Consider the following 15937-nt stretch of genomic DNA (forward strand, 5'->3'; position numbering starts at 1 on the left):
GTGTGTGTGTGTGTGTGTGTGTGTGTGTGTGTGTGTGTGTGTGTGTGTGTGAGAGAGAGAGAGAGAGAGAGAGAGTCTGTGTGTGTGTGTTAGAGAGAGAGTAATAATTCTGCTCTCTTTCCTTCTTTCACGTCTATTCTTCATCCCCTCTTGTCTCTGTCATCTTCCGCCACATTTCATGAGAGCTACCTTGCAGTGGCCAAAACAAGAAGTTTTCTAACTCTCCTCTTCCACCTTTTCCCTCCTTTTCTGTTTAGTGCACTACATGCAGGCCTCCAGAAAACCACGAGTGACTGAGACTTTTAGAAAAGAGAATGCCCTCTTTCTCTGCTATTGTTCAGAGTTAACCACATGCTGAAATCTCCCTTTCCGCTTGCTTTCAGTTCCTTCCTCATGGCGTGTGTAGGCAAGTAATGAAAGGGTGTTTAATCCGTTCAAGGCACAAATCCAATAAAATATAAACATGGCAAAATCATTTTTATAGCTGAAGGGAAACAAACTCCAGAGACTGCTGTTGTGTCCAGTAAGTAAGGTGGATTTATTCTTTTTTATTTTATCATTATAGAGTTAACTGGGACAAGATGTCCTGAACAGCTTGCAGCAAACATTAGAACAGGTTTTCTTTTATAGCAACATCACAACAACAGTCGCCTCTAAGTACTGTATAGTGTGAGGTAAAGACACTACAATATTAGAAAGAAAATCACACCAATTAAACAACCCCTATGAGCAAGCACTTGGCCACAGTGGGGAAGAAGAAACTCACTTTTAACGGGAAGAAACCTCCTGCAGAACCAGCAGGAGAGATTTCGGATTCACACATCAGAGCATTTCAGGTTTAAAAAGCAGAGATACAGACAAAAGAAGATGAGAGGGGCAGGCACATGCCGGTGACAGGAAAGGTTGTTTGGTCCATTCACAGAGTGAACTCGGCAGCAGGGACAGCTCATCGAGGCAATTAAGCATCAGATTAGCTGAAAAAACCTCAAAGTCACAAAGTGCACCTGTGGTACACTTTCCTCCTTAAAATTAGGGAGACTTACACTTCAAGATTGTATCTCACATTTCTGCTGCAAATGGTTGAGAAGCAACTACAGAAATATAAACAACTCAGAACCAGTTTAGAGTTTTCATCTGTTTCTAAGTAATACAGCGGCTGATGTCTGGGTGTCACTGGGTGGGAGAGAATAGGTGTGCTTATAACATGCGGGTTATAACAGTGTTATATACCAGTGAGGGACAAGATCATTGTTTACCCTGTCCATCCCTGATTTAATAGAATAGAATAAACCTTTATTATCCCACGGATGGGAAATTTCGGTGTTCGGTGTTTAACATTGTAAGCTTTAAGGATAAGAGATTTTTAGGTAGTAACATTCTTTCTTTCTTTCTTTCTTTCTTTCTTTCTTTCTTTCAAGTTTTATTTTTTTTAATTTTTTGGGACCAACACAATTTTTAGTGCACATACAATTAGAGATAAAATTAGAGGTTTTAACAGATAAACACTATTTATAAGTCTAATGTTATTTGTAATTGCTACCAGGGATAGGGTGGGTTAGAAAATAGCATTGCCAATCTATTACATCTTTTAAAAAAAGAACACTGTTGGTTTTTAATCATTTTAAAGAAAAAGCCTGGGGAACTGAAAGACAGATCGCCTGTGGTGTACCTGCAAATGTTTTTTAAATGCAGCCAACAAAGTTAAAAAGGGACAATTCAGTTTCAAATCATTATTAAATTAATAATTAAATACCTTTAAAGGTTAGCTTATGGCAGATTAGCCTGTAGAGACCAGAGCAGAATTAGCACATGTGACAGACAATGTGCTCAGTTTTTTCTCATTTAGCTGAAAAATGTTCCCAATGATAGCTCAGTAAAATATAACATCAAACACTCACAAATATAGATCTTTGAACAGTTGGCTATGGTGGGGAGAAAGGAGGATGGCTGCATTAACGGGAAGAAACCTCTGCCGGAGGTTTCTTCCTGTTAATGCAGCCATCCACCAGGACCAGTTGGGAGTAGGAGAAAAGAAAGTAAGAACAGCACATATTTAGCATCACCCTTAAACATCTGTAATAATCTTGCACAAATGTAAATTGGCGCTATTTGTCGTGAACAAATGTGGGTACTTTGTATCAAAGTTTAGGAACTGTAGGTCCAAAATTTCGTGATTTTAAAGATACTGAAACAACAGGTGTCACAGCCGTACCTGCTCCCAACATACAGCAAACGTAATTGTGCCTCTGAACTGGCATCATACACTTAGAAACCCACAGGGCATTACTTGGAGTGAGAGACTGTGGCAGCAAAATAGGATACATTTTAATTAGGTGCATTTAGATAATTTAGATTCACTGAGACTGTATTTGCTGTCTTTCTTAACATCTCCGTTTTCTGTTTTCTCATATGTTTTTTTCTGTTTTCTGTTATTGATTATAATAACTTTTCACATATTCTCTCTTCCCCTCATAATGGTGCGTCATCTCTCCTAAACCCAGATTACACTCCAACTAAAAAGGCCCGACCTTTTTGCCTTCGTTTTTCATACACATGCTGTGTTTTAACTTTTGTGTTTGCTATCGAAGCGCCAGTTCTCGCGAGACTTTGTGGCATGTTTTATTTGAAGGAGCAGACCAATGAACGACTGGAACTGAACTGTGTATATTGTAGAAAGAGATGCATGTAAGTCCTTAAGGATTTGATACGCTTATGAACTAAATTAAACCTTTCTAAACCTCTCTCTTATACCAAGGACGTAAGATGTGAATAATATTCAGCTTTCGAGCTTGAATGTGAGAGCAGTAAATCAAGGGATAAACTGGTGTCCCTTAAAAAATATGTACTATCATTATTGTGTCAAGTCTTTGGATATGATATTTTCATTGTAGCTGAACATATTGAACTCTGAAGTACCATTTGAGTGAATCATCGTGGTCTAAGACTAACTGTAAATGTTGGCTTGTTGGGTGTTGCATGGTTTAGCAAGATTCTCTCTTTCTTTTTTTAAGGATTTAATGTGATTAAAAGAAAAAAAAATATTAGCGATGCGATATCCAGATGTCAGTAGTGGTCGTATACTGCGGATACAGTATTTACGGGAACCATTTGTAAGGCACAGATAGCAGAAAGGAAAAAAAAAAGTTTTCTGGATCTGATGCCTCAGCCTGTAACAATCAAGTGCTGCATCTTTAAATATTGGTGTCAAATCTAGTATCCTGTATCTTTTAATAAAGGTAATTCAAACCGAGCTTTTTGTTTGTCTTAAACCCAAGTCTGCTTTGCAGAAATTGAATAGCAGGTAACTAAGTTGTTCTCGTGACACGCTCATGTATTTTCACGCGATCGTGTTGATTTTTTCCAAACATGGTGCTGTTCTTTATGGCCAAACATCTTCACTTTAGTGTCGTTTGCCTAAAGGACATTGTTCCAGAAGTATTGCGGTTTGTTCAGATGTAACTTTGCAAACATAAGTCAAGCTAAAATGTTGATTTTATTGGAGCTTTCTCCTGGCAACACTTCCAAACACGCCACATTTGTTCATTCTTTATCTAATTATACTGTCATGAACTTTTATATGCTAACTGTGGCCGGCAGAGATATAGCTGTTGGATTTTTTGCAGGTTCCTCCAACATTTCACAGTCTGACCTTGGGAGGAATTTGCTGGGACACTCTTTGGAAGATTGTGGAATTGTCAATGGTCCAGACCAGCAAACTGCCAAAGCTTCTCCGTTCAGAGTTTCTCACACTTCCTGATGATCTGTGAATCAAGTGCATGTTATTAGCAGCACCTGGTTCCTACTTACTCCTTAATTTCTACAAAAACATTAAGGGTGTGAAACTCATTTTCACAGGACTATAACAGGGTTGGGAAATTAGAACAAAACAGCCTTTTTTGTTCAGATTTAGCGCATTGCATTATTTGCATATCATTTTATTATCAATTGATCTTGAAAACACATGGCAAAGTTTAAAGAGAAAAAAAAGAAGCACAGGAACACATGCCTGATACCATTTTTAATATACATAGAGGGAACAACATGGCCAGTAGGACCTCCAGAAAGTACAGTGCTTCAACACAGCTACATACTTTTTTTCTTCTTCTCTGAAACACAGAGGCGCTAAATGGCTCATTACAAACCCCTCCAAGTCTAAACGCACTTTAAATCCATCTTCAAGTATCCATGTCTCTGTTTCCTTACTGACACTTTACTGCTTCTTGATTTTTTTTGGGCAAAATGACAAGCAGTACAGTCCACACTATTTACATATGTAAGATGGCCTCGCTTGTCTGCTTATCCATTTGTGAAGCTTCTGTCACGGTTCATCCCTGAATCAGTCAGTCACGGCGGTGGTGGTGTTGTTGCTGCTGAGGGCCTGCTCTAGCAGGGCTCGCTGGGCGGAGGCAGGCAGGTAGAGGAAGGAGTAGACCAGCGCCAGCAGCAGCAGAGCCAGCAGCAAAAGGAGACCCCAGTCTGACGTAATTATAGGCTCATCACAGCGAGCCTGCAAAAATGACTTATTATGCATGGTGGAGAGGCGGCTTAAAATACTCACGGCAGTCTCAGAAAGTAATCCTACAGAAATAAATGCAAGGTCAGAAAAATTACACCTTTCAGAGTTGGAAAAAAATGAATACCGCTTATATAAGCTGTGTCCTTCACGCTTTATCCAAATGATATAAAATAAACGGTATCTAGACAGCCTGCCTTGTCACGTCTCTGGGCAAAAAGAAAAAAAAACAGTTTGAGAAAAGACCTGTAAAAATGTTCGTATTATGGCCGGCAAAGACTTTTGCACCAAACTCAAAGTGGTGCAGAAAAGATCAAAACAGTTCTAAAAAGAAAAAATACATCCAAGATAGAGAAAGCTGGTTAGAAATCAAGCAAATCCAGAGCAACAAGGAATCTTTAGATATCTTTTTTCACACAATCCACAGTAAGGATGCTGAAAAACTTCCTCTTACAATATCAGTATTGATGCTTGCCTCCTGCACAGTATCTGCCAGCTCATCCTCTATCTGACTGAAGCCTTTGTGTTAGTGCCACGTGCATCTGTGTGTAAGCATGTGTGCCTTCTTATCGGAGTGCATGATCTGCTATGACATGTTACGAAACAATAACCAGAAAAACAGCATCACAGCAGCACGACTGTATCCAATTCTCCAGCATTTGACTCAACGCACACACCAATTATATAATAAGTCTTCATCCTCTTAGCTCAACACACATTATTACCTGTCTGCGTTCAGGGATTACTCTCTGGAAGAGCCTGTGCTTTATTCAACCAATGTGTTTCAGCACGTAATGTTCCAAAGAGTCTTCACCTACTATATTAGCTTTGGACCCGTGAGGAGGTCAAAGCGTGACAAGATGGAGAAACGTTTTCTTCACCCCATCTCTGAATCTGAGCCCTTTGTCTTCGTCCTCTCGCACGTCCTTGCTCAGGTGCCCTCCAATGCCCCTGGATGTGCCGGGGCAGACTTGAACAAAACGCATAAACAAAACGTGGCATTTCATTACCTCAGCTACCACATGCTCACAATACTGGATTGTCACATGGACCCATCAGATTAAAGTCCCGAGGTGAAGGTGAGGGATTATGAACATCACAGTAACTGTGGACTGACCTGAAACGGTACCACAGGGCAATAAATAAATAATAAAATGAGACAAATGCAATAAACATAATCCGCTCACTCCAGTCCAGATGACAAGCTGTTTGATTTGTAACTGTTCAAAGTTTTCAATACAGTTGTCATAGGGCTAAAAACCAAACATCAGGAAGCTTCTTCCTCACTCTCTTCGCTTGGCTTGGCAATAAAATCACAGGTGAACCAATAGCGTGCCTATAAATAATATAGATGCTTTATCTAAAATACCACATCTTTAAATCCTCTGATGAAGGACAAGTATTTCCCATTCATTCTCTCTACTCTTTGTGCAGACATCTTGAGCTATTCCTGATTTCTTTATAATTTATTTTACTTCCAGACTTTCTTATCATTTATTAAGGCAATGGTTCCAAAACTTTTTTTGCTAGGGCCCCCTTTGTTTTACAAGAAAAATGTTTGTGCACAACACATAATTTGTTCCCACCTCTGTATTTGATTCTTAGAAAAATACCAACGATAACACAATTTGACAGGAATAAAATATTATTTTTGCCCCAAAAAGCTGATTCACAAAGAGCTGTTAGCTGAAAACTTGACATATCCTGGCCATATGTGCAGTGGATCCTTGATAAATTTGAGGAAAGTGGACAAGTGACGGATGAGAAAAGCAACAGCGGGCTTCTAAAAAATATCTGCGCCAGCTGAACTGTATTTGAAAGTCATGTTCTTAGGAAATAGAAAGACATTCAGACCTGATTCGTGACCTGAGAAATCTGTCTGTTCACTTGAGCCATCTACTGTTCACTGAAGCCTCACCATAAATGGTCTCTATTAGAAGGGTGGCTATAAAGAAGCCATTTTTAAAGAAGCGAAACAGGGGAAAAAGTCTGAGGTAAAAACCCAGCACACTGGACTGGACTGAAAGACAGCAGGTCTGAAGGAGTGATGAATCCAAACTGGAAATCTTTGGTTCAATATGTAGGTCAGGAGAGAGTAACAACAGGCAGTATCTACAGGATCTTGTTGAAATTATGAACACAGAAACGTATGGTCAGATATTGATCCACCACGCATCCATCTGGAAAGCATCTGATTGGCAACAGCTTCATCTTTCAGCATGACAATGATCGCAAACACACATACTGTGCGGTAAAGGCATACCTGGATAGAAAAAACACACAGTCGAACACTATCAGTCATGGATTTTCCTCCCCAGAGCCTGGACTTCAACATTATTGAAGGATTGTGTGATCATCTTGATAGAGAACAGAACAAAAGGCAAAAACATTCAAAGAAGCGCTTTGAATGTCCTTCAAGAAGCCTGGAGAACTATTCCTGAAGACTACTTAAAGAAATTACAAGAACCCTGCCTAAGACAGTTAAAACTGTGTTGAATAATAAAGGTGGTATTATCAAATATGGAGTTTCACGCTTGTTACAATTGTATAAACTGATACATATCTCGTATACTGTATTTCTCTGTATGTTTTAAAAGGTCTCCTATTTCAAATGTTCCAAGCAAAATATGAAGAACTAAGGGGCGGTTCAAGACTATTGCACAATACTGGAGACTTTTAATCCTTGAACAAAGTAAACCAGCAACGAGGTGAATCATAGAATGTTTGTAAACGTAAATCGTTCATGTATGGTGAAATAAACACCGTCATACACGGGTGGTGGCGCTGTGCACATTTTAAGCTAGTTTGACGACCCAAAACACGCACGAAGAAGATGAAGCGCATGCGCAGTGCAGTGCGTCACAAGCGGCTATGTTTACATCTGTTGAAAACATTTATCACTTTTTGGGTCCTTATTAACGGTAAGTTTTCCGGTTATATTAACTATGATAAGAAAGCCCTATAACCGGGCTTTCCTATTCAGAAAACATATTTTATCATACAACACAGGTTAGTTGTCTTATGCTAATAGCAAACCACTAGTTAGCAAACCAGTGGGCGCATGATTTACTGCCACACGCGCAGGTGGATGGGATGCTCTCACGGCCAAGGAAACGTCCTCAAATATAAGACAGGCTACGGCCACCGGTCTGTTCTCCTCACAGCCGTAAAGATGGTTTGGCGCACTGCGGTTGAGGCTCTGGAGGCTTTTTTGAAACTACATAAACGTTCAGGACCTTTCGACCTTTTAACTCCTCCATTCTGGGTCAAATCTGATCTTTTTTTTTTTATTTGACAGCAGTAATAATAAATAATTAAACATGAATGTTATTGTTTTACCCTGAAATTCGACGCATTTTCCGAAAGTTACACAAAATACGCAAAATGAAGGTTGAATCCCAAAAATATTGTTGTACACCGAGGCTATTCAGGGTCAAAATTGAGCTGTTTCTTTTCAGATGAATTTCAGATCTAAACCTGGAAAACCGTACATGTCAGGTCTGTGTGTATTTCTTATGGGAGAGCGCTGACAGAGGTGAAGGCAGAAGCTTGATTCAGTCATGAGAACTGTCACATCTGCCCAGTTTCCCAGAGAGACAGGCACCTGCTGGTTTTTAAAGGATCGTGGAGGACTCTTCAAACAGTGTAATAGTAAAACACCATAATTTTGCACATAAGGAGTTCAAACATAGGGTGCCTTGAGAGATTGTACCTTGACACAGACACGAGCATGGTAGTAGGTTGATGAGCACTGTTGCATCAGAGCAAGGTTTCTGGTTTAACTCCTGCAGGGCTGTTCTGCATGGAGTTTGTATGCTTGACCAGCTCTAGAGGTACCTGGACTGAGTTTCCATCAGGTCCTCAAGCTTCCTTCCACAGTCCAGAAACATGCATGTCAAGATAATGTGCTGTATGAATGTGTACTTAAGATGTTAGAAGACCTTTGAGTGATCAGTAAGCCTAGAAAAGTGCTGCACGAGCACAGCTATGTTGCATATCTATGCTGGTACTTATGCTTTGCACCTGCAAGCACAAGTATGCATAATGTAACAACAAAAAACTTAAAATCCATTTATTCCGAGTTAAATGAGATTAAAGCAGAAATCAAAGAAAGTTGTGAGAAACACTTGTGCAAGACCCAAACATGCAAGGTTTCATTCCACTGCCTGCTAGTTTATACTAATCAAGTTTTATGCTCTATAATTTATTGACTGTTGAATTAATATAAGTGGCAGCTATGAGGGTTTTTTTTATACTGGTGAGAGGAAAGTCTTTAGTACTGTACTTCAAATAAACCCTCAGTGAAATGTGTCACGACAGCGACTTTGTCCCTGCAGGCCTGCAGCGCTTGTGCCAGTTAATCACTGCACACGATGAGCACGGAGCCCGCTAGCCTGGAGAGCCTGCGTGTACTGTATCACAGTGATGACTACATCGTGGTGGACAAACACTGGGACATCCGCATCGACAGCAAGATGTGGTACGAGAAGAACACCGTACAGGCACAGCTTCGCCACCGCTTCCCTCAGCTGGCTGACCCACGCACCTACTATGGATTTCGGTCAGAATCCCTTTACTTCCTCTGCACTTGTCAGATGTTCTTGGTAGCAGGAGTAGTCTTATTGTTTTCCTCGTCTCTCACAAGGTTCTGTCATCAGTTGGATTTCTCCACAAGTGGAGCTCTTTGTGTTGCCCTGAATAAAGCTGCCGCTGGCCGGGCTTACCGCTGCTTCAAGGACCGCACCGTGACCAAATTCTACCTCGCTCTGGTATGGGCTGCAAATACAGTGAAACACATGCAATTGTGTTCTGACACTTTAATGAATTTAATGAGTTTTTAAGCGTTTTTTGGTTTGTTTGTTTGTTTGTTTGTTGTTGTTTTTTGCTGTTAGAGTCCCTTAATCCATAGCATAATTACTGACAAAGATAAAATATTTTTTATCTTTCAGAATTTGATAAATTTTTACTCTATTTTTATAGAGTAAAAAAAAAAAAGATAACAGGAAATAATATAATAAGAGTAAAAGAGATAAGGATACAGTAAGTCAGATGGCGCATGGGACATAGAAATGTACAAGATCTGCTGGATAAATTAAAACGAGCTCATGTAAGCACTTATATGTGAGGAAGAATATTTTAAAATTGATCCTGTACTTCACAGGAAGCCAGTGCAACGATTTAAGAAGATGATCACGCTTCTGTGTGCCTGTCAGGGGTCTAGCAGTTGCATTTTGAAAGAGCTGCAGTTGTGTTATAAGTGTTTTGCAGTAATCCAATCTGGATGTAATAAAAACATGAATGACTTTTTCTAGTTCAGAATTAGAAAGAAATGGCTTAACAGCTGCTCTGATCTGTGCGTCTAATTTAAGAGAGGAATCAAACAGAACAGTTAAGATTTTTTTTTTTTCTGAGGCTTAAGAAATGATGCCAGCGATCATTATCTGAAGTGATAGGGCTGGGCCATATCATACCGTTCACTGTAACACCGGTATAATGTTGGGCAACGATAAGAAAATGAAATATCGCGATAGAATATGGGTAAAACGTGCATGCGCAGTGCCTTTGTTTTCATACGCACATGGCGGAAAAAGCATGGCGGCGACGGAGAATGAGAAGGGTGAAAGCCGATCGTTGAATTAAATGGATGAACCAGAACTGGTTTGTAAAATTGCTGCAACTTCAGTGGTGTGGAACTGGTTTACCTTTCGTCCGTCAGATACACAACAAAGCACTATTTTTGGTAGAGCGTGCTAGCGGGCCGTCGTTATTACCGTGTTTTTTTGGAAAATACGGCACACTTAAAATCAATCCTTTGATTTTTCTGAAAATCGACAGTGCCCCTTATAATCCCGTGTGCTTTATGTATGAATTCTGGTTGTGTTTACTGACCTCGAAATGATTTTATGTACACGGCGCTCAAAAATCTGTCAAATGTTTTAGTAAGACTGTGCTAAGCTACAAACCCGCACCGTCAGAGCATGACGTCTATCGTAGGCTGGAGCCTCGCGGAGTGATACGTACTGTGCTTCAACATAATAGTAGGGCTGTGCGATATGACCAAAATCTCATATCCCGATATAAGACATCTATCGTCCCATAACGATATAAATCACAAAAATTTTACATTTTCTGTAAATTCTGTGAATCTCGGGCAGCTCGACTTGCGTGAAGTGTTTCCAGCTGGGCGTCGTGTACCTGGAATTGAGTGTTTTAACCGATGCATGAAACGATACATTTAGACATAAGTTGTAACGGCTGCCGTTTTCTTTGTGAGTATTTATTAAACAGTGTACTGCAGGGAAAAGCCTGTTCTAACGTTTGAGTCTAAGGTTTATTTTTTAGCACCTGACGGCTCTTTTTTAATTCTCACCCGTAAATACTCGGCATACTGTTTCACTTGATTCAGTTTATTTTGAAAAGTCTCAACAGGATCTTGAGCTTTATTGTGAAAGGTTTATGTGGAAAATAACCTCTTTTTAAGTTTTGTGGATATTATACATGATTATGCTGAGGATATGTCGGCCAATTTCCACTGGAAATGCCTTCTGGTTAAACTGTCAGCAAGGAATTTGCATTTGCACTGTTAAATTTTTATATAACTTTAATGCACATAAAAACCAGCTGCTTGTTTAAGTGAAAATACGTTGATGGGGTTTTTTTTTTTGCACGAATAAAGTTGTGGAGTTGTAAAGTAATTTGTCTAGTGTCAATTATATCGTCAGTTATATCGTTATCGCAAATTTTCAAATGTATATCGTGATAAATATTTTTGGTCATATCGCCCTGCTCTAGTGGAAACTGTAACTGCCTGATGAATCACTAAAGTTTCAGTTTTATTTTAAGGTAGATGTCAGGCTTGGCAAAAGAAAACAAAAGAGGAAGAAGGCCTTGAACCGGCCACAGTGTGGGTCATCAGATTCAGGCTATTTCCCTAAACTATTATGAGTAAGCTAACTAATAGAACCAAAATTTCCAGCTCAATTAATGATTAATAGGACCTGACGAGTACTGCCGAGTTAAGGTAGAGCAGGCAGAGAGAGAGAGAAAGAGAGCTGACCTTCTGTTCTTTGACCAATCAGCACGAGGGATGAATGAGAGAGGAAGGAGAGCAGGTTAACAAGGATTGCAGAAAAGAACAATAACCAGATGATGGATGTGCGGGTGCTCTGAGACACGTGTCAGTGAAAATACACTTTTTACTTTCCAGATACGTGGGGCGGTCGAAGGAGAGACACACACTGTAGACTTCTCCATCGGCAAGAACTCCACGGAGGGAAAAACACATATGATGTGTGTTGAGGGAACAGAAGGTACTTAAACTTGGCTTGGTTTGAGTCTTGTGAGTGTGAACAACAATAAGTAGAGACTCTGACATTTATTCCATCTGGACATCGTGTTGAAAGTAAATCATTAATTTCCAGCAGTTGTTTGAATTATATTCTGTTCTTTCCTTCTGTGGTCAGGTTGTGAGAACCCCAAGCCTTGCCAGACCGAGCTCTTAGTGTTAGAATATGGGTTATATGACGGAGACCCTGTTACCAAGGTGCTGCTGCAGCCTCTCACTGGTAATTGCATTTGTTTCAAAGGAGAAATGAAGATTTTCTTCTTGCAGAGGAAAGCTTAGCTTCCATGTAAAGATGGCAGTGCCAGGCCTGGGTTTTTGTGTTTGTTTGTTTTTTTTACTGTAACATTCATGTAGAAAGAGGCAAACACTTCCTAAAAAGTCACCCTCCCGCTGCCGCTCAATTTTCCTTTTCTTCTCAGGTCGAACCCACCAGTTAAGGGTCCACTGCAGCGCTTTAGGCCACCCTATTGTCGGGGACTTCACCTACAGCTCGGGAACAGACAACTCCCCGTACCGCATGATGCTGCACGCACACCTCCTCCACATTCCCCTCGAACCTCAGCCACTGCGCGTCACTGCCGGAGACCCTTTTGTCCCAGCGGTTGATCCCAAGTGGCTCCCGCAGTGCTCATTAAGGACACTAGATGCCACTGTGGAGGCCCTGATACACCGCAGGGAGGAGGAGGACAGGAAGATTAAAAAGGAAGAGCAAGAGAGAGCGAGAAAAGAAGAGGAGGATGAGAGGAGAAAACGAAGCAAGGAGCAGAGCACCGAGGAGGAGAGTGAGGAGCAGAGGAGACAGTGCCAGCAGTGGCTGAGTGAATGGGCTGGAGATTGATTTATTATTACTATTATTATCATTATTACTTTTCATGGGTTTCGCTGTCTCCTCGTGCATGTTGAGCATGCATTTTATTTGAGTGTCCACATCTGTTTCATTTCAGCTGCATCTTGGTGGTTTAACTCCTTTACGTTCTCACAAACAAGTTAAGATCACAAAAAGGCATGTGTGAACATAGTTTATGCTGCACTACTGGAATGTCCACACTATACCCACTGCAAGCTGCGAAACAAGTGCCTTGCTCAAGGTCAAGTTAATAAGAGTTCCTTGTTGCTTTTTTAATTTTAATGTGCCAACATTATAAGAAATTGGCCTTTTTCTGAACTACAAAAGCAGATGTTAGTTTCTCCCAGAAAAAAACTGTTTTTAAATTCGTGTGATTGGTTATTTATGATACAAAGCACTCATGAAGTCCCACATGAAACATACTGTATCTGTAAACACTACTCAGCATCCTACCCAGGACTTTAATGTTTGTGGGCAGTTTTACAGCTTTATGTCTGTTTTAGTCCAGTACAAATACCCTCACTTGCCACTTTGTTAGGTACACCCATTCAGCTGCTCATTAATGCAAATATGGGATCAGCCAATCGCATGTCAGCAACCCAGTGCATTTAGGCACGTCAACATGGACAGAAAGACCTGCTGAAATGCAAACTGAGCATTTTAATGCTTTGCAAGCAAAAATGGGCCCAATCTGGTACTAGCAAGGTGTATCTAACAAAGTGGCCAGTGAGTGTACAGAGCACTGATGTGGTGTACAAAGTTCATCTGTCCACTATTTCTAATAATGGCATGAAAAATTTCTATTTTTCACACTATTATTCTACAATTTTGGGGGGATTTTCCCCCTTAAAATCCCATCAAGTACCACAAACAACATTTGAATTTCAAACTGGTATATATGATTAAAAACTTGGGATCAGCTATATTTATGACTTTGATTAAGAAGCAGGGTTTGAACATGCCAATAAAATGAATAAAGTACCTGGCTGCCTGATGTGTTTTTTCCCCCTCACTTCATGTTTGGATCCTGCTGATCAAATATAATGAAGAGTTGTGTAATAGATGAAATCTAGAAGTGTAAAAACAACAGCACTGCGGACTGAATTGTTAGATTTGCAAACCAACACAATTTCAATCAGTGAAAAACCGTGTTGTGACACAAATGCCCTTACACCCCGAGCTGTGGCGTCCTCAGTGGATCAGGCTCGTTCTGGTGCATTCCACGGATCCTGGACTGGCTTTCAATCTTGGAAGTTTGGAGGCTGGATCAACATCTTAGTTTTCAGTCATGTTGCTCGAGCAGCTCATGAGTATGTTTTGCATGTAGTTGGGGACTGTCAGTATTTGTCAGTATTTGGGAGTTTGCTCGGTCTGCAGCAGTGTTTGGGTAGGTGGTCCATGTCAATATTAGAAGCACATGAGACCCAGGACCCAAGGTATCCCAACAAATTGCTGCTGAGGTAATTAAAAACTTCCTTCTTTTTAGTCCAACACAATTGTCCATCAAGTTAAAAAAAACAAATTCCAATCAATGTGTCTGAAATAACAGAAAATGATGGTTATTATCAGTTGCAACTAATGGAAATCCTAAATAAGTAAATATAAAGGCACAGCCTGGGAGGAAGTGAGTCAGGGATTCTGCAGGAAGATGGTTGGACTGGACCTTTATCTTTCTTGTTACCTGATCTTTCTCACAGTTCTCAGCTTTATGAGATGTCATCAGTCCAGATTTTCTAAGGACACTTGTGATGTTTGGCTCTTGCAACGTACTTGGCACTATGTTTTTGTTATCAGTGTCTAGCAATGCTCACATGGAAATGAACTTTGATTGCATTACATTTAACTTTCACAAATATGCTCAGTTGGGAAAAAAAGGTTTTAGTGAAAATAGTTGCAAAGCGTTTATGTGAGGGGCAGCTCCACCTAACAGTAACACCTCTGACTGCCTGAGACTTAAGCTAGTTTATATCTAGCTTTTCCCTTACACCTAGTGGACACAGACAGATGTGTGGTATATGTTTGAAAATGTAAAAAAAAAAAACTGTTTTGCGGGGCCACTTCAAAGGATCAGTAATGAACAAGTTCTTCTATACCCTCCCATCCTGCTGTACAAACTGAAAGAAGCCTCTTTTGTTGTTTTTTTATTTATTTACAGAAATGATAACACAGTTCAGTAACATAAGTTTATAAAGTGCAGTGCTAAAGAAAGGCCAGTTAAATCTAAATTTAACTGACTCCCCATAAACACGATCTGAATGACAAGAGAAGGGCTGCTGAGATTGTGGAGTAACCGGGAGGAGATCAAGACGTTCAAGCATTGATAGAGAATCTTCTTCAATGTTCCCGAAGAGGGTGGCCTCTGTCTGGAGTGCATTGGGTGCAGCAGAGGAGGCCAATAATGCAGATGAATTCATGAGAAGAAGGGTTGGTCTGATTTTCTTGAAGAGGTTACCTGGTGAGAGGAATGACACTGAGGCTGAGTGGGCAAGGAGACAGCTTCACACTGATTCAGAAAAATCTATTTTCTGATCCTCCTTTGAGAGCGACTTCCACTGTGAATAGAAGATCACAAGAACACACTGTCAGCTCGTATACACAGCCACACTGCTACTACACATGACTACAGGACAGCTGGTACACATGCACATTAACAGATGCATAAATATATTCAGAGTTACACACTTACTCTCTCTCCCACAGCTGCATTCACAGCTGCACTGTCACTGATATTTAGCTCTGCTTTGACCTTTGGCCTCTGCTCTTTAAGGTACAGCATGAAGGCATTTGGGGGCTTCTTAATGTAAGCCTGGTCTATACCCTGTTTGGTTTGATGCTTGCTGCTTCAACAGGAATAAAACCCAGAGTGAGAGCATGTGTTACCACCGTGTACAACTGTGAGGAAAGTACTTTAAAAACATGAGTAACACTGTGAAACTGAATGTAAGGCGACACCATTAAAGGAGGCTGATTTTAATAATTCACACACACACATCTGCAGATAAATGATGGATACCTGCAGATCAGTGAGAAAACGTAGCAGAGAAACTGACTTTGGAGCGCAGCTGTGGGGTGGAGGAGCTGGAAGAACAGCTGCTGTTGTTGCCGATGGGATGTTCTTTACAGGCAACGGATACAGTAGATTGTGTGGAGAGATGGAGAAGGACAAAAATCCATAATACTGACACTTAGTCCAGCATTTCAAAGACTAATAATGATAAACAGCACAGAAACA

At 40.4% G+C, this 15937-nt stretch overlaps 1 protein-coding gene across 1 annotated transcript; it reads left to right on the plus strand.

Annotated features, from left to right (window-relative positions):
• Positions 1-7327: 7327 nt before the first annotated feature.
• rpusd1 (RNA pseudouridine synthase domain containing 1) lies at positions 7328-13686 on the plus strand. Its single transcript, XM_005752280.2, has 6 exons — positions 7328-7434; positions 8851-9074; positions 9159-9282; positions 11721-11823; positions 11977-12078; positions 12278-13686. Exons 2-6 carry the CDS (start codon positions 8887-8889, stop codon positions 12694-12696), a joined length of 936 nt encoding a protein of 311 aa, XP_005752337.1. The 5' UTR covers positions 7328-7434; positions 8851-8886; the 3' UTR covers positions 12697-13686.
• The last annotated feature ends 2251 nt before the right edge of the window (positions 13687-15937 follow it).

The sequence above is a fragment of the Pundamilia nyererei genome, unplaced genomic scaffold, assembly GCF_000239375.1.
Source record: "Pundamilia nyererei isolate P.nyererei 1_Seehausen unplaced genomic scaffold, PunNye1.0 scaffold00350, whole genome shotgun sequence".
Classification (NCBI taxonomy): domain Eukaryota; kingdom Metazoa; phylum Chordata; class Actinopteri; order Cichliformes; family Cichlidae; genus Pundamilia; species Pundamilia nyererei.